Consider the following 19,619-nt stretch of genomic DNA (forward strand, 5'->3'; position numbering starts at 1 on the left):
CTCTCTCTCTCTCTCTCTGGGTGTAGGAGGTATAAACCGGGCAGGCGCGGCGGTGCCGACGTTCTTGCGGACCCCCACGTTGATCCAGCCCCACCTGGACATGAAGCCCTTCCTGCAGTTCCCCATGGAGACCCCCCCACCTCCACACAGCTTGAGCCTCTTCCACAACTTCAACACAGTGAGAGCTGACCACACACACACGCACACACACACACACGCACACACACACACACACACACACACACACACACACACACACACACACACTGCAGTCATTTAACACGCCCAATGCAGTATAGACTCAGCACAAAATATACTCAGGAAGACACACAACAGTGATTTTTAAACTTTTTCCAGGGCTCAGATTTTAAACACATTTTTTATGCAAGACCCAGTTGCCTATTGTATGGGCTAATTTGATATTTAACCTTCTTTATAGGATATTTACATACTGGCTTACATCTACCTTATCCAGATCCTGGGAATGTATGGAGGGAGTAGTATAGCCAATAGCTTGTACAATAGCTTGTTAAATTATAATTTTCCTGTCAAAATCTATCAAGTGTTTTTCAAGAATAATTTGGTAACTTGTTTTTATGTCCCGTCACCATGGTACATGGTATGCAGGACGTTCCGTTGTCATGGTGGTGTCTCCGTGTATAACTCCTTAACTAATTAATAAAACAGATAATTAATACATTAATTTGCTTAATTAATGATGTCGTTGGCATATGTTTAATATAGCATGGTGATTATGACAGGATATTAGGCAGTTCAAGTGACTAATTTTCAACTTTGGATCATGGCCCAGTCTCAAAAATGCATATTGTATGACACATAGACAAGCTTCCCTGTACATTCTGCCTGTAAATACTGTCTTGTAGGATGCATACATTATTTCATGGACACACATCTAGAACTACTCACTATTTCCCATCACTTAAAAAGAAATCAGAATTAAAGAGCAGTTCCAAGGCCAGCCTTATAGCACTGCTCTGTACAGTGTGTTTGATGTGGTATTTTCTCCAAGGGAGAATTCTCCTGTGTCCCCAGGCCATGACTAACGTCTGATCATTTAGATTAGACCATAGGGACATTTAGCATTCCACCAACTCAGCACAATGTGCCGCCTGCTCCCCCAGACTCCATTAGGGAATGTAAACTCTTTTCTAGTCAGCAATATGTAAAATCCAGTGGACTTTATATGTACTGTATATGGGGCATTGCTATTTCTGGACCATGTCTGGAACAGAGTTATTCTCTGTGTGTGTCAGCCTTGTATATTTGGCTGCAGTATGCAGGGGGCCGCATAGCAATCTCTTGTAACTGTAAGTATTTGTCATGTGTCTTGACCTTGTGTGGCACTACAGGGACAGTAACAGCCGTCCAGAGACCGTTAACCACAGTTTGACTATGCAGCCATTTTAATAGCCCTCCATGGGCCATAACTGGAAGCACTGAGGTTAAAACTACAATGCACCCAGCAGACATGGATTAATAGAGTTACTGTAATTATACAGGCACTTAGTTTCCACTCTCACATCTGTTAGCACGACCCTGAAATCATTCTCTTTCCATGTCTCGCTTGCTTTCTCTTATTCTGTCTTGCTGTCTCTGCCTCTTCATCACTCTGTCTGACTCTCCCATTCTCTCTCTCTCTCTCTTTCTCTCTCTGTAGCATTTCCCTCATGTATCCCAGCTCCCCATTCTCCTTTGCAGAACGTTAACTATGTCTACAGGTCCACAGGGACATTGTTAATAGCTGGTGCTGCTGATGACTGCAAGCCAGTCCTGAGTGTTTTACAGCCCTGTGGCCAGGAGATGGGGCCATAGGAGAGGCATGGAGGACATCCTGACCTTAACTTCACTGCATACTTGCACATACACATGTACAGTATTTAAAGGCTTTTAATGCATTGTGAGCACTAAAGAACAATGGGAACTGACTGACACAGGAGGAGGATTCACTCATCCTGCTGGTGCAGTAGGTGTTTGATTGAAACATGGAGGAGAGAAGACCAGGCTCAACTGTTTTGGACCTGTGATGTGTATAGCAGTCTTATAGCGCATTTACAACAGATGTGAAAGAAGATCCATCTGTGGTTTTTGCTCATGAAGACACTGTAATGTGTTTCCATGCAGAGAAAGTCACTGCCCTCAGCTCTCCAAACTTTGTGTTTGCGTTTAAATTAGTGTTGAGTGGTTGAGTCAACTTATATTGGAAGGCCGAGAGTAAGAGAGTAAGTGTTTGCAGCTCTGCTTTCATCACTGACCAGATTTTATGGCTTGTCGGGCTTTTAGGCAGAGGAATGTTTAAACAACCAGAGATTCATACTCTGCTTGGGTTTCATGTATTTCATATATTTGAATGAGTGCAGGGTGAACAAGGATTAATTTACCTTAAAGGTATCAATTTCACTGTCTTAGGTTTCTTTGCTTGGTGTGTGTCTGCACAACCCACTGATGATAAATATTGATATGTACTATATCTCAATGAATGTATTATAGCAGAAATAAGACAATGTCCCTGTACAGCAGAGCGGTGCTTTCAGACTAAGCTGGCAGCTAGTTAATGCTGTTATTCTATCATTTTCTCTTAATAAGTGATCTATGCTGAGTTTGTACAGTCTTAATGAGACTGCACTTCACATTGAGGGTTATTAGCTCCATAGCAGAGGAATGGCCTCTCCTAAAGCCCTATACAGCTTTAATGGCCCTCTAATGTGATTTGTCCTCTACCTGCCTGTCTCACCCAATGCGCCTCTAGACAGTGACGAGGCTGAATAATTTATCTGCAGCAGCTGGTGCCGATATGGAGACACACACACACACACACACACACACACCTCTGAGCCGAGTTGCCTGCCCCGACGCGGACTCGCTCAGGCTGCAAAGTCAGGAATTTCCGATGAAGGTGTCTAATCATGCGAAGCCATGCGCAGACTTGTTGACGCTCACCTGCTGCGGTCCCCTCCCTCCTCCTCCTCCTCCTCCTCCTCCTCCCTCCCTCTCCCCCTCTCCTCTTTTCCAAAACAGCTTTCTCCATCGGTCCAGGTCCTTGTTTACAACGCTTTTCTTTTCTTTCAACACTAATCTTCCCGGACTAGTCCCACTCTGGTTGACTTGGGTGTCGTCATGCCTGTTCCCTCTAAGGACCGCTACAGGCTTCAATAGACTGAGGCTGATTTGACGTTCATGGAAATGAAAATGTAAGCCTGTTAGAATATGTTTTGTTTTGTGCAGTTACACAAGGGGCTTTATCAGTACTGATGTGTGTAACGAGGTCTTACTGAAAGGGCTCACATATGTGCATGTGTTCGAGCAGATGCAGCAAGAGGCCAGGGAAGGAGGGAGTACTCTGTGTGTGTGTGTGTGAGTTTGGGGTTGAACATGTGTGTGTGGTTGGGGGATGTGGTTGGGGTTGATGGGCAGGGCAAAAGCTCCACTGGCTCACGATGACATTTGATAGACGGTGAGAACAGAGGGAAAGGGGGGGAGCGTGGGGCAGGAGGAGAGAGGGGAACAGGACACACAACACTGACTGCATCTGGACAGGCTGAGTATGCATGAAGAAGAGAGACCGCGAGCGAGAGGGGGAGGAGAAAAGTGGGAGAGTACAGTGCGGGAAAAGTACTACAGGGAAGCGTGAGAGAGAGAGAGAGAGAAAGAGAAAGGAGCTGAGGCGAGAGGAGAGGAGGAGGAGGCTGAGCAGAGGAGACAGGCACTTGTTAGATGATGTGTCAGTGAAGAAAGAGAGCGAGGGAGAGATTTGGAGAGGAGGAAATCCTTACGGCAAGCAGCAACTTAGATTCAAAGAGAAGCAGAGAGTGTTGAAGGGGGAAAAATACAAACAGAAATCTTAGTTGGCAATGTATCACTAGGCGCAAGTCCTGCTTCTACCTAGTTAGTTTGTATTCAGCATTGACAACCAACCCAGGAGGCTGAATGAGTGAGGAAAGAGCGCCACACACTCTCAGTCTCGCACACGCCGAGACTCAAACACACACCACGGCCAGCAGCACACACACTGGAGGACCGATGCAGCTCCAAGCTCCTGCAGACACGGAGGAGAAGAGGGTGAGTACCTCAACACAAAAATGAGCGTCGGACACACGCGGAGATATGGGTGCCAGTTTGGAGCTATTCACATCAGGCTGCGAACTGTGTCTCAAACTGGGCGCCACTCAAAAGTAGAACTTGGGCTTCAAAGGCTGTTTTTATCTGGCAAGGCACAGGATTTACTGTTGCTGCCAGAGTGGTCCCACCGAGAGTCACAGAGCAGTGCATTCCTCACTGCTGGAATCCAACACTCCCAAACATTTCGTTGCAAGGGCATTGACTGAAACGCACTTTGGGGAGAGGAGAGAAACAAAGAGAGAATGAGACAGGGGGAGATTAGAAGAGAGAAAGCAAGAGAAATAAAGATAATAGAAAGAAGATGTTGGCACCTAAATCTGGTGCATGCAGTCGTTTTGTGTGCTGTTGATGTATGACCGGTCAGGCTGTTTCTCCCTGAGGCTGTCTGGGGGCTGCCCCATGTTAACAAAAGGCATTAGGGCATTAAGGCATCAAGGCCCAGTGGAACCATTGACGTGGCCCCTGAGTGATGCTAAAGTCAATGGTCTGTGTTCTTTTACTTTCACCTGCCAGGGTCCTCGCCACATCCAAGCAGCACTACTCCAGTTACATCACAAGACAGCTCTGCTCTTATTTCATGAGGAAAGGTCTTGGACGACGTTTGGGTATAAGAGGCCATAAGAAAAGCCTCTTAAAAAGCCTCGCTGGCTGCCGGACAATGTTTGTAACAGTTGAGAACAGTTGACTGGCTTGGTCATAGCTGACCCACACCCAGAAAACTGGGCTGGCTGGGGAGGAATCCGATGATTCAGTGTACAGTATTCCACCAGGCTTGTTCAACTCTTATTAAACTTTCTGTAAAGAGGTGATGGGTCACAGCGTGGACACCCACAAATTCAACACACACCCATTCAGATATGTGTGATTGGTGGGAGTTGGCATGATTTAATCTGTCTGTCGCAAGTAAAAGAAGGCAGTGTTGATTGTCGAATGGATGTTTTATTACAGTCACTATGTTGCACAAGCTATTTCATAGGCTTCAGCAAGCTAATGCATTGCTGAGCTATTCATGCAGTTGTTTAGATAGTTATCGTCCACCGGCGTCATTGCTCTATATCCGTTCCCCCCTCTATCCATCTGCATTCACAGCACCAGCAGTGGAGCCTGATCTATAATGAGGTGGAAAGGATCAGTTTTGGGGGAGAGTGAAGAGAGGGAGTCATGAAAGTCGGACAGCAGGGAAGAAAGCCAAATGAGATAAGAATGTGAGATGAGGATGTCCGGCCTGGGCCTCTCTCTCTGTTCTCTCTCCCATTTCTCTCTCTCTCTCTCTCTCTCTCTCTCTCTCCCCCATTTCTCTCTCTCTCTCTCTCTCTCTCTCTCCCTCTATCTCTCCCTCTGTCTCTCTCTCACTTATTCTCTCCTCCAGATGGTGTGTATCTGCACCGTCTTGCCACCCAGCTAACTGTGTCAGCCCTCCTCCCTCTTTCTCTCTCTTTCTCTGTTTACCTCGGGGTTGCCGAGTAACAAGCCCTGTGCAGATTTTCAAATTGTTTTTGTTTGACTTAAGAGAATATTCATTTCAGCCTCTCCCTTCTCTTTGTCCCTCCTCAGGCCAAACTCTTGAGACATTTTTATATTAGATGAGACTATGGCTCTGGGTGCAAGATAGCTTGAGGGAAAGCTTGGTGATTAGCCAAATTAAACTTAGTGATGAGCCAAATTGAGTCATTTAGACTCTGTCGGGTTCTCCAAATCAACAGAGTTGCATCAAAAGCTCTTTCTGGAACATTCCCTCACTGCCTTATGAATAGACCACCAGACCAGGGCCTTTGTTTTCCCTTCATTCCTTTTAAGTACCCATACGGTGTCACATCAACTTAAAGTTTGCCTGCGTGAGCTGCCTGCCAATGCTTGCATACACAAAATGAAGTGCCAGACAATTGTCTGTGATGGAAATCCACACCAGCCATTGACTCCAGACAAATGCTAATGTCAATTAGCCATGATCGCTAGATAAATTTTGCTTCAGACATAGATAGATAATGGCGCGGAGCCTGGTCAGATCAGTACAAGCAGGATTTCTTGGGTCTTTGTGTCTGGGGCGGTGTTTAAATGGGGGGCTTAGCCACTGACACATTGGAGAGCTGCTAAAGCGAGCCAGTTAAATTTATACGAGGTACTTAACATCCCAACAGTGATGGACGTCCCAGCTGAAACAATTAGTACAGGGCCAGTTTGAAGCTATTGTAACAACCTGGTTGGGGTCACAAGTCTGAGCTTGGGTAGGATGCAACAGGTGTGATCCCAGTTGTAGCAACACTCTATCAACACTGTTGACCACTAAACTGACTACTGAACACACACACACACACACACACACACACACACAGACACACACACACATGCGTTAGGCACTGTAAACACTTCAATATGTGCTAGGGTCTGGGATGAGCATGCACAGATGTGTGTGGTCATTTAGTGTCTTTTGGGCAGTAGAGCGGTGGACCTCAGGTGTTCCTGGTGCTACACGTGTCCGACACACTCTGCTCAGCACTGGCCTCTACCATCAGGTGTAGAGGGCAAAGCACGTTCAACCCCCTACATCATTATGATGGACTGGCCTGTCGACTCGTAGCACCAGGACTTTGGGAGTACAGAAGTGTACAAGTATGAATTATTTCTCACACATTTCTCTCTCTCTCTCTCTCTCTGTCTCTCTCTCTCTCTCTCTCTCTTTCTCTCTCTCTCTCTCTCTCTCTCTGTCAGATGGACCCGGTACAGAAGGCGGTGATCAACCACACCTTTGGCGTTCCGCTGGTCAAGACCAAGCGGCCAGTCATCTCCTGTAACGTCTGCCAGATCCGCTTCAACTCTGAGGTACAGTGATAGATGGGTGTACAATATGCATATCACTGATGTTGGGTAAAAACCTTGTATCTCCAAAATAACCTTTTTTTTTTTTTAGCTTTCCTAACTTTTAGGAAGTTAAAACATGTAAATCACCAAAATGGGCATTAGGCTACGAGGTTTTCACCCAACAGCGACAAATATTGATCTCTCCATGACCCTATCTGCGTTAAAGGTGCTGTATTTCTAAAGGGTATACACACACACACCTTTCACCTAACACATATATCCCACAGGAATGTGTTTGGAGGGTCCCCTATCCTGTTTGCTGCTGTGTACTCTCCCTAGACAGGGTATTGACACAGAGGACGTGTCTGGTACATTTGTTTGGGCTGTGTTTTGGCAGTCGAGACCCCGTTGGAATTTAACTCATTTCAAAACAGCAAAGTGAGGAGTTTGTAGAGGCAATAAGCACTGCAGCTGAAGGCCTCGAGTGCTGCCACAGAAGCCGAGAGCGTGAAATAGGATTTTTTCCTGCATTTTCAAAGGGATTTTCTCTTGCCCATCAACTGAAAAAACTTGATTAAGATCTTGGACGTGGGGGAAAGTTAATTTCATATAAGCATACCATGAAGTTAAAATCTCTCCAGAATTAAATGCAGCAAGTACTTTTTTCTTGCTTTTATATAATTTGATCAATCCGTTTTATAACAGCAGTTTCATCTGTTTGTCCATATGGTGTAGTTTATATCTCCAAACTCATAATGGGAGTTTAATCGCACACCCGCTGGCAAGTTAAGTACATTACAGATGACGAATGAAAGAAAGCAAAAATCATATGGGAGTATTTCATGTGTAGTGTTACCAATCTATTCTCAGTCTTTTCTAGAAGCTTGAGACCGATAGGATAGACAAATAACAATATCAACGCCAAATTTCATAGTAATTCTAGTGTGCAGTGTATAATTTGGCTGTGATGGTCCCTATTCTGTGGTGCAGCCTTCAGAGCCAGGGCGTCCATCCATCTGCAGTACACAGTGCTAGGGAGTGGACCAGTACTATATATACCCAGTGGGTCTACAATCATGGCTTCCGTGTGGTCAGGGAGCTGCAAGGCTGTAATCTTAAGTCTTAAGTCTCTGCCTGTACATCTTCATAGGCAACAGGAAACAGTAAGACAGGGATGTTTACACTGTGAAGTACTTTGGGAACCTAGAGCTAGAGGGCAAATAGTGGCTACCTCAGTAATGATATGGCCTGTTGGACAAAGTTATGATATACACTACCAGTCAAACATTTGGACACACCTGATTGAATGTATTATGTTTTTCAATATCTTAAAGCCATTTTGATCTAAAGGCTTATGCTTAAATGCTTGAAATTTGTTTCTTAGACAAATATAAATAGTGAAGTTGATGCCTTTTTTGGTGACTGCATTATTCCATTTGTGTTATTTCATAACTTTGATGTCTTTACTATTATTCTAAAGTGTGACAAATAGTCAAAATAAAAAAAAATGCATGTGTCCAAATGTTTGACTGGTAGTGTAGCTCTGTGTGAGGTATTAAAAGATACTTCAGGTGAAATTATTGTTTTAATGATACTTTGAATAGTGCCCAGCTAGAAGATATGGCATGGAGGGAGGCTACAGTAGAAGCACTGAATGCATCCAATGGATCCAATACATACAATACAGAATCTACTGTATTTTTGCAGTTATATCTGGCCTAATACTTAACTGAACAGACAAGATTATAGTATCATGTAAGAGAGAGCATTACTGACACATAAAGCATGTGAGGAATATTGTTTATAGCCTAGCATGTGACCCTTCTTTCGAACAAATCGGACACATAAATATTCTGGTAAACACTGACATTACCAGCTAATTAAGGACTAAGCACTTTACCTCTCAGAGAACCATCTTTGACCCCAACAGCTGTCGCTCTCTGAAATGAACCTTAGAGGGCTGCCTGCCCTCCTCCTCAGAGTCCCACTGAATTTATGTTTCACAGAAGTGGGGACTCGAGACTCGACTGGCTTAGGTTTCATAAGAACAGAGTCACCCAGTGAGGCTCATGCAATTTGTGTTGTGTATGTCTGCACATGTGCGAGTTAACACTGGGTGACATCTACAACAGTGTCTTATGTCCTGGCTCCTGACAACAGATGACAGATGGAAGACACATACAGACAAAAACAAACACACACACACACACACACACACGCACATGCAGACATATACAAGCACCTGGAAGCTCTCAGGCATGCAGGACTACACCGCCTCTCTGCTGTCATTGTCACTTTCGCTGCCACTGTAAACAAGAAAAAACATACACTGCAGCATATCAGCAATGTCAAATATACAGCAGGCTCTGTATAATCTGTACTGTCCTACTAAGCTAGGTTGGAGAAAAACACTCCTCCATATCACCACAGAAATGGCTCCCCACCCACACTGTCCTCTTTTACATAATGTCAAGTCTGGATGAATATTTCATGGATGAAAATACAGCGAGATACACTTCGAAGAATCCGGTGCTCCAACCCCAGACTAATTTTTCCAGTTCAGGCTCTTTCGTCAAAAAGAAAAAGGTTATATTGCCCTTGACGTTGACATTTCACTGTCTTTATCTGCCGTCTGTGAGTTGATTGCTTATAGCCCAAACAAAGCGATGGGGGCTTGCCATGTAATGTCATGATCAATGTACCTCTCCTCAGAAGATCCAGTTCGCCCATTCCACTCCCACCCCATGCTCCAGTCATTTCACGCGTCATTTTGCCTTCATATATTCCCATCCCATTTGATCTTTCTCTCTGTCTCTCTGTCTTTCTCTGGCTGTCTCTCTCTCTCTCTCACCCTGCTTCTCTCTGTGTTTCTATCTCTGTCTCTCTCCCTCATGCCGCATTATTTACAGTGTGGAAATGCCTCAAATTGGCTGCCACTACTTATTATAAGATGCATTCGTCAAGGGCATGGATTAGACTCTGGCTCTGACAGCCCCAGTGCATCTTGGGAAAGAGCAAGAAAGGAGAGATGGTGGGGAGGAGGGGATAGGGGGAAAAATGGGGGAGGGCTGCTGCCCCAGTGTCCCTGCGTCCTGTGGTGATGTGAGGTGCTAAAGGCTTGTATATGCAGAATAACCTTGGTGGCATGCTGCATTAGTGACATCACAGGCTCTGTCTCGCTGCATTGGCCGACGTCACCGGTGCTGCAGCAAGACCAGGCTGATATGCTTCCCTCCTCCTCTTCCTCTTCCTCTCTCCTTCACTGCTCTCCTTCCCCCTCTCTTGTTCACTCCCCCTCACTCTTTCCCTCGCCCATTGTCCTGGTCCCTCTCTTGTTCTCTCTCTCTCTCTCTCTCTCTCTCTCCCTTTAACTCTCTCTTCTCCGTCTCCGCTGTCTCTTCTGGAGCTGCAGCTGCACTGTGCTGTAACATCACAGCTTTCTCCTCAAAATGAGAGTCACGCTGGAAAGCACTTTTACAATTTCACATAATGAAACACATGCATCACAGGCTGATGTGATGCAGCTTTTCTGTGATTTTTGCCTCTTTTCTATCATTCCCACTTTTCTCAGTCCAGCTCTTCAGTTTCCTCGCCTTGTAGTTCCCTGGCTAGACACCATGTCTCCTATCTCCTCTTCACTCTCTCTCCCTTCTCTCCATCCAGGACCTCACACTGACAACCAGCTGCTTGCCGGTTGATCCCCCAGGCTTGGCAGTAGAGGTTAAGAAAGCCTCTGTGGCCGCTTCGCCATGCAACACCTTATACCTCTCCCTCTCCCTTTATCTCCCCTCATTCCCTTCTTCATCTCTCAGGGATCACTTCTCTTTTATCACCATGCCCCCCACACGCATCCCCCTCCACCTTGATCTGCAGGCTTTACCAGGGCAGCTCCTTAAGACCCCTGGCCAGTCGGGGTACAGTTACAGAGGATCTGCTATATCCAGAGCCCAGTCCGTCATCATGAATTATAAGAGCCATGTGGCTTAAAGACTGCAGGCACTGCCCTTGTTTTATTGGGTTTTACGGTGCCAGGGCTTGTCTGCTGCAGGGTGCCATCTCAGGCACACGCACACACAGCAAACATACACATTTAGGATCTCAACCACTACCCACAAGAGGGGATAGACAGCCAAGCCAGTCTATCCCCAGTCCTGAGCCCCTGGTCAGTTTGATGCTCTCAGTGCCACGCAAACTCTCCAAGCCTTTCAGCACCTGTGGCAGCTGTCAGCAGTCTTCCAAGACCATGTCTCTGCCCAGCAACGCACTGTAATCCAGACACTTAATGATCATCTTCATCATTGCCCCCTTGATACAAATATTATTTGGCCAACATGCACACCGGCTTACTCCCTGGACATACCAGGGACCATTTTAAAGCTGTCTGATGATGAGATTCAAGTGCAGCACTGGTGTGTATGTGTATCATCAAGGAGTGTGTTTGCCTGTGTGTGTAAGTGAGAGACATAAAGCGTGAGAGAGACAGAGATAAAAAGAGAGGCCGAACAGATGGCTAACATACATTAATATCTCCCTCTTCTCTCTCTGTGTATCTGTGTGTGTGTGTGTGTGTTTGTGTTTCACAATCACCGTAATGAGAAGCTAGACCGCTGGCGACAGCTCGGTATAGCAACCTCGCATCTCATCCGCCATGTTGTCCCGGACACACATACCTCTCTCCACGCACAGAGACAGTCTCCCCTGATGTCCCTCTACTCCCCTGATGGATGACTCACCTCTGTTGTTTACTCTGAGAACAAACACATTAGCTACTAGCTAGCCTTTCAACAGGAGATTAGCCACACCAGCCTCTGTAATGGATCTCTGCACATCTCTGCGTTTTTTTCCCTCTGCTGGAATGCGGGACATTCTTCAGTCCCTGAAAACCTCCATATCCCCCATATCCCCCTGTTATCCTTAACTCTGAGATATTACAGATATGATAGATAGATAGATAGATAGATAGATAGATAGATAGATAGATAGATAGATAGATAGATAGATAGATAGATAGATAGATAGAAAACTTTATTGATCCCAGAAGGGAAATTGACTCGTCATAGCAGCCAAGACACACAGATGACAAAATACATTAAAACACAACAGATAAGAACACAAGAGGCTATTATGGCTAAAAAAAACAACAAGTGACTAAATGAATAAATAAAGGTATAAATACTTATACCGTTAAAAATAATAAAAGTTAGTCCACAGACAGCTCTCTGCTGCCCGGTAGCATGTATATTTAGAATTCAACTGCAATTAAATCAGGGTTTGTGCATGGGCCATCTGACCTTCTCCAGCAGCTGAGGGCGATCACTGCATTTATGTCATAAAAGCCTACGTATGCCAGCCTCCTATTGATAATGTATACTGTAACCATGTGTATGTGTGTGTGTGTGTGTGTGTGTGTGGTGGAGGGGATGGAGATTAGGGAGCAGGGCTTATGGGGCCTCATATCATGGCATCCCACACTGACCCAGAGTTCAACTCCCGTTGGCATGTCTGTCAGCATGGATGTAGTAATGAATGCTCCCTGTAGAAATGAAAGCAGGAGCCAAAGTACTGTCAGGGTGTATGGACTACAGGGATCTGCGGAGGATGCATGTCAAAACCATGAGTAGAGTGGCGATGTCAAAGATAGATAAACAGACGACAGAGAAACAGGCGTAACTGTCAGGTATAAATATACAGCTTGATAATTTATAGTTAACTTGAAAACCCGACCGAGAAACAGCGAGACAGGATGACAGAGGGAGAAGGGGGACAGACAGTGTCCAGGACTCACTTCACGGGGCTCATCATCGCATCTTTGTGTTCCCATGTTGCAGTCCAGCTATCTATCCACTGTAAGCCTGCCTGCAGTCTGTGGTCTCCAGTCCCCAGTGTATATTGAATAACATGCTATCATAATGACGTGCATGTGTGTGTGTGTATGTGTGCGTGTGTGTGTGTGTGTGTGTGTGTGCGTGTGTATGCGTGTGTGCACGTATGTCACAGTGAGCCAAAACCAGCCGGCAATGTTTTATTCACCTGTTGGCATTAGTTTTCACTTACAACATAAAACCTGTTTTCTTTCCTGTGTCCTCCTATAGAGCCAGGCAGAAGCCCACTACAAAGGCAACCGCCACGCCAGGAGAGTGAAGGGCATCGAGACGTCTAAGAGCCGTCCTCAGGAGGGGGACAAGCCTCCGTCTGCACCCCCCACCTCCTCCCCTTCTCCACCCGGAGTCCCCAGCGCTGCCCCCGACAGCGACCCCAGCAAACCAGGTGAGAGAGCGGTACAGACCCCCCAATACCAGCAGCAGAGATAGAAAGGAATGGATAAGTAGCTTGTGTGAGTCATGAATTCCCATCGGTGTTATGGAAATAATCATTGCCCACGATGGACCGAGGCTTATCATTTTGCTGGGAAATGAAATGGAAAATGTAGAAAATGATTGCGCCGCATATATGAAGGAATAACAAACACATCTAATCACAACGGGCCTTTGAGTATATTGTTCTTCTTGTGAGCGACTCTTCTCTCTGTGTGGTCTCGCATAGTTAAATACTAAGGTGCCTTCCCATCAACAAAGCTCCAGCATTATAGCCAGGACAGTTCAACATAGCTCGGAAACTGTTTGCACTGACAACAGGCTACATCACATGGGGCACATAACAATTTAAATAGATGTTTTAGAGATTGTTGTTTCATGAAAGAGAAGTAGCTGAGCAAAAAGGAAAAACAAAAAAATACAAATTGGGGAACTGCCAGAACTTGAAACGGCCTAGTCTAATGTTACGCTTTCTTTTTAAAGGAAGGAAAGGTTTTTTTAATGATAGTTAAAGTATATTTGACTCAAAATACTGATGAAATTACTTTAAAAGTGGGCCACAGAAGTAGCAATATTCCTTGCAGATGCCCTAGACACATGAAATCACATTAAAAATAGAATAGTCTAGTCTTGAAATAGAATCTCAACTTCAAATCAGTCGGTCTGAGGCTACTGTTTTGAACGTAGCCATAGCTTTATAAGTGTTGGCAAACGCTTGGTGAAAACAGGTGAAGATCAGCCAGCTAAAAGGAAACAGGTTGATATTAAACTAAAATTAAAAACAGATGGATTCTGTCATAATTTTTCCACCATGGTTGAGAAATCATCTCCAAAACTGAAACCCTAACATATCCTGAACAGAATATTAAATATATAATTCCTAAGTGATTGATGTGATTTATTCAGTTCATTCCAATAATTTGTATCTTCAGTCAAAACTGGTATTTGCACTTGTGCTCCCACACGTGTTAAGTGGCATACACTCATAGCATATGTAGGAGATATTCGCACTGGAAACATTACCTAATAGGCTGGAACACTGATTAATGAAATAGTGTATGGCACACAAACAATTAAACTATTGTTGACAATAATGAGAGACACTCTTGTCTCGCTGGGGAACACGTGTGTAAAAATCTGCTTTTGTTTTAATTTAGGACAAAAGTGATGCTGGGAAGTGGGGATCCCATGAACACTCAGTTTATCTTGTCTGGCCAACAGCTACATAGCATAGAGAAGAGCGGACTGGCCAGCGTGAAAACCAGAGACCAGATGTCTTGCGTGTTGACTGACAGGTTGATCTAAGTACAGGCATCATTATTGCACCAGAAACTATTCTCTGTATTGCTCCGGCCAAACCACAGTAATGCTTTGTTCAACTGGAACCATGCGACGCTGGTTTAGTGTCCACCCTGTATAGACTATGAGCAGGTGACTTGGCATGACACAATGACATGGAAACATGGCAGGTTTTTGGCATCTTTTCAAGGAGCCCCATTGTAGTGTGTGTGTGTGTGTGTGTGTGTATGTACAAATGGCACTATGAAGTGAGTTATTGGGAAGTATTACACGGATTCAAAATAGACCATGTTGTCTGAGCCTGGTGGGGGTAATAGGTACTAAACTAACATGTGTGATTAAGAAAGATAAAGATGGCACTGTTGTTGAAGAGGTTAATAGACTGAGTGGAACCTAAGCCCATCTGAAAGGACAGAGACAGCACAGCTGATCTGACTTTAATGAAAAGTAATTCACTATTGGCATGTTATTTTATTAGTTGTTATGGATGCAGGGCATGATCGAGGCTGTTGCAGGCTCTCTCGCTCTTTAGCACTATCTATATTCTTGTTTTTTTTCGGTCTGTCTCTGCTGTTCCTGTCTGTCTTCCTCTGTCTGTCTGTCTTTCTCTCTCTCTTTCTCTCTCTCTCTCTTCTTCCTATTTCAAGCTATTACTCGGAGGCTGGGTAGTCTGTGCCTCTGCCCTTCTCCTGTCTCCGCCCAGAACTTTCCATTCCCTCAGTGTCACCACTCCGTCCTTGGATTAAACACTAAGCAATGAATGGACCGGCCATGTTTTGGTGACATTTACAAAGGTTTCTATAGCTGACTGTTTACCAGACATTTCCACCTCATTGACAGGAGGGCATAGTGCAAACATGAAGAAAGAAAAGATGAAACTCAGATCCCAGTAAAGGCCAAAATACCACATCATGTCATAGCAAAGGCCTCAGCATTTCAGCATGTCTGCCTCCTTTTCTATCCATAAATGTAGCCCTTTCTCTGTCTTGTGGTTTTCTCTGGTTGACCCCAGAGCAGTGAAAGGCCAGTCCGTTTGTCTCTCTCCTTCATGGGGGATCTGAGGCCAGCTCCAGCCCAGCCGCCATCAATGAGAGATCCCTGAGCGAGCTCCAAGAGCACGGGGGAGCCAAAACAAGCCTGCCATGATCTAAATCTGAAAGTAGTAACATGTGAAAGAATGCCTTTTTCCATCCAAGCCTCTTTCTCGTGACCCTGGAACCTCGTCTCTTCCTGGTTTGCCTGCTTGCTTGCTTGCTTGTGTGTGTGTGTGCGTCTATGTGTGTATATACAGTATGTGTGCGTGTGTGTGTGTGTGTGTGTGTGCTCAGTGTGATACTGTCCCACTGCACCAGTAGAATAACAGCTCCATGGTAGGGGATAGAGCTGTGGGAGCAGCCAGCTGCGCACGGCCCCAACTGGGAGAGGAACGTCTGGAGGACAGACACTGTGGCTTGGGCTGGGAGCTTAACATGGGTCACGCTGGGGCATTAACTCTGAAACTGACAAAGACAGATAGGCTATACACACACGCACACACACACACACACACACACACAAAGAATGTGGTCAGCCCCTGTGAGTGCAGCCGGAAGGACAGGGAGAAGATTTCCCACAATGCAAACCCCTACAACACAGTGCCATGTTTGTTGTTGATGCTCAATGATTTTTCTGGATGGTCTGTTTGTTGCTCTGACTCATGGGCTGTTACACAATTTCATATGCTTCTGAGACATTTTTATTGAGATATGGCACCTAGCACTAGTACATCGGCTGTCTCTTATCACTGACTGGCTGCATCATCTCCGGCGAGTAAATATGCAGCACATCCTGTCAACAATGATGACGATAAAAACAGGGGAAATTAAGGGTTTGCTGTGGGCTAAAACTGTGAGGATGTCAGTTACAGTACTATTGGAGTGGATGCTGCCGGTTCTTCAACCGTAAAAGCTATTACAGCAGGCCTGTGAGTGTTAGGCCTCAGAGGGGGTTGCGGTCAGCCGTCCCCCCAAAGAGGAGGGCCTTGGCTTTGGGGGATTTGGCCTGGTGAGCTGGGGGTTTGGCTGGGCCTGCGGGAGACGGAGAAGCAGCTGTTTACTTGGAGAGAAACTCTGCTCTTCCCTCCCTCCTTCCCTCCTTCCCTTCCTCTTTATCCCTCTCCTCTCCCAGACACTCCCACTCTAATGAAGGGCCCTGTTAAAACCACCCTGATATTATAGCACTCTTACTCCACACACACACACACACACACACACACACACACACACACACACACAGACCCAAGGTCAATTAAACAGATGACTTTCATGTGAGGGCTAGGGTTGCATGTCTATGTGCTGACTATAGTGTTGAGTTACGCAGAGCTGATATGCTTTTCATGCTCTGTCTATATTTGTTTGTCAATCCTGGAGTTTGATATGCAGTAAATCAACTGATAAACCACTTCCTCCTGTGGTGGACTGTTGGATCAAACTCTGTTCACATTCGATCCTCAAATGGTCAACGTGAGTTTCTGGAAAATAAAATATAATTTGCGTGTGTGTGTGTGTGAGTGTGTGTGTATGTGTGTGTGTGCATGTGTGAGTCAGAGGTAGGATGCGGGCCAGGCTGGAAGGAGAAGGCACCCTACTGCATTATGAATGAGGCTCAGCTCTCGTTAGGACAGCATTGGGTTTCTGAGCTCGTTAATCATTAAGAATAGGCACAGGGGTGGAGGGGGGGCAGAGGGGGACAGACGGAGTCATCCTGCCCAAGTAACCCTTACACCTGATCACACACAGGAGGTATACACACACACTGGGACATGCCCGCCTGTAAACTGTCATAGCCGCGGCCGGTCAATACCCCGTTCCTGTGGTAAACCTCCTCTGCTCTCCTTGCTGGAACAGTGCTTACATGGCTTGTAACCCAAAATAAATGGAGGATTCTGTCATTTGTTTACCTTGGTTTAAACTGTGCTGCTTTCATTTGACATTTAAAATGAACATACTGTATGCATCACTACACACTATTCCACCTACACACAGGATTGATTATGGCAATAACTCCCTGCTGTTCTGCTTTCACCTTTATATTTTATGTAACAATAAAAAGCGTACTCTTCTTTTGGTTCCCATCCCTATGGGATCTCTTGCATTCTTTATACAATAATGTGTAATAATATGTTTGCTTACATAAGCACTGTCCTAGCTTATGCTACCTCCCCCACTAATCCCATAATCAGATACTGACTTTTTTCTGCATTTGCAAGAAGCTTGCAGACTAGAATATTTGGTGTTTCACACTTAAGGAACAGGGATGAACTTTGGATCTAGTGGCAAACTACAGCGGAAGCTCAAATTCAGTCTTGGACTGAATTTAAATTAGTTATTTAATCCTATGGTTTGATTAACAAAGCCTCTCTCCATGGGCTGCATACTATACATAGTTTTAATTTCCCGGTGAATTCAATGCAAACACACCGGGCTATACTTTAAAGCATCTGGATGGAGTTATTTCCCTCTGCTGACCTCTCCCAGTGAATAATTCCTTCTTCTGTTTGGCTGCGAGGCCAGCTAGCAGGGAGGAAGGTCAGATAACTGCCTTATCAATGTTGAATTAGACCTACAGTACTTCCCTAGTTTCTGGAGAATTGAGTAACTGAAAATGTTCTCTGAAACATGCTGGGCGACAGGAATCTCCAGGCAAGGAGAGAAAAAAAATTACAATTTCTCTCTGCAACACTGAGAGAATAACAATTTTAAAATTAAAGTTTCATGGTTTCCACTCTGGTAAATGAATGTGACAAAAAGAAACGCTTAGCTGCTCAGAGAGAGTCCTGATTCTGGGTCGGTGACACAGACAATGAATTACTGGTCTACGAAGGCTTGGATGAGCTTAGCCTGAAGCTGAACTTATTTTAAGGGGGGCGAGCGTAGGAGGCACTCACTGTGGTATGAGGTGAAACAGTGAGCAGGACTTGATGTGATGGTTTCGTATGGCAGACCTCCAGCCCATCAAGGATCGTGAAATCCCCTATTACGATTTGGCCCCCACCCCTCTCCCTCCCCACTTTAGCTTAACTCAAACCACATGTTATGGGCGCTATGGATTCTGGGTTTGTTCCTCGGCACGGTGATGAAGTCATGTGAGTGTTTGTGTGTTTGTACGCGTGTGTGTACACGTGTGGGTGTGAATGGGCGTTCATGTAAAACAACTGGGCACAAACTTCAACCACAATGCTAAAGCGCAGTAGTTTAGTTTTGCGATCAGTCTGTTTTCCTCCTTTGCACTTACAGTGTACAAGCTTAACTTAACCAGCTCAGTGAGAATTGTGGTGAAGTGGGTACATTATGAGTGTGAACCCCCTCCACTTCTGAGCCCTAAGGAGCGCTCACCCTCACCCAGCACTTTGATCCAGGCGTAAGAAATATGTATTTTTAACGAAACATCTGTTTGACAAACGCTCTGTACAGCCAGCAGCTCAGCAGCTGGAAACTTCCAATATGGAAAGAGAGCATTTTGATCTTGGAAAGCGGTGGAATGGAAAGCACTCACAATGGCATCTTCATCAGAGCTGATGCAATGGAGGAGGCGGGATAACTTTAGCTACTTCCTTATACAATACATGATTCATTGGACAGTCAGGCTTCAGAAGGCTCACTGCTGTCCTATATACCTCACAGGGTGAATATATCATGGCCTCTATGGACCGCAACATGTGACAAAATGACAACGCATATGGGAATCCTACAAAGGAAATTAAGCAGTTAAAGTCAATATTTGTCTTCTTCCCAGAAATACTCCATGTTATAACCCTTTAAGACCCATAATCCCACGGGGTTTTTCCATCCCCTGCCTGCGGCGCTGCATCCTGTGGAGGTTGGAGAACGGCCTGCTGGTTCCCCGCTGATGGGGGGCTGAAATGATCCCCACCCAAATTTAGGGGGTCTTTATTCAGCCCACACCCAATGCCTAGTGAATACCAAAGGCATTGCGTATGGGAGTGGCTGACCAGAAACATGTGTGTGTGTGAATGTATGTATGTGCATGTGTGTGTGTGTGTGTGAGAGAGAGAGAGAGAGAGAGACTTTG

At 45.3% G+C, this 19,619-nt stretch overlaps 1 protein-coding gene across 2 annotated transcripts in view; it reads left to right on the forward strand.

Moving 5' to 3' along the window:
* znf385a (zinc finger protein 385A) overlaps window positions 1-19,619 on the forward strand; it is a 54,738-nt gene that overhangs the window by 27,438 nt on the left and 7,681 nt on the right. The window contains exons 2-4 of one of the 2 annotated variants that reach the window (XM_071903273.2): window positions 27-178; window positions 6,847-6,957; window positions 13,029-13,203. In XM_071903273.2, the coding sequence (XP_071759374.2) occupies window positions 27-178; window positions 6,847-6,957; window positions 13,029-13,203 (438 nt within the window). Of the gene's footprint in view, window positions 1-26; window positions 179-3,679; window positions 4,078-6,846; window positions 6,958-13,028; window positions 13,204-19,619 lie in introns of those variants that run through there. The other variant, XM_071903274.2, reaches the window with a different exon arrangement.

The sequence above is a fragment of the Centroberyx gerrardi genome, chromosome 14 (genome assembly GCF_048128805.1).
Source record: "Centroberyx gerrardi isolate f3 chromosome 14, fCenGer3.hap1.cur.20231027, whole genome shotgun sequence".
NCBI classification, from domain to species: domain Eukaryota; kingdom Metazoa; phylum Chordata; class Actinopteri; order Beryciformes; family Berycidae; genus Centroberyx; species Centroberyx gerrardi.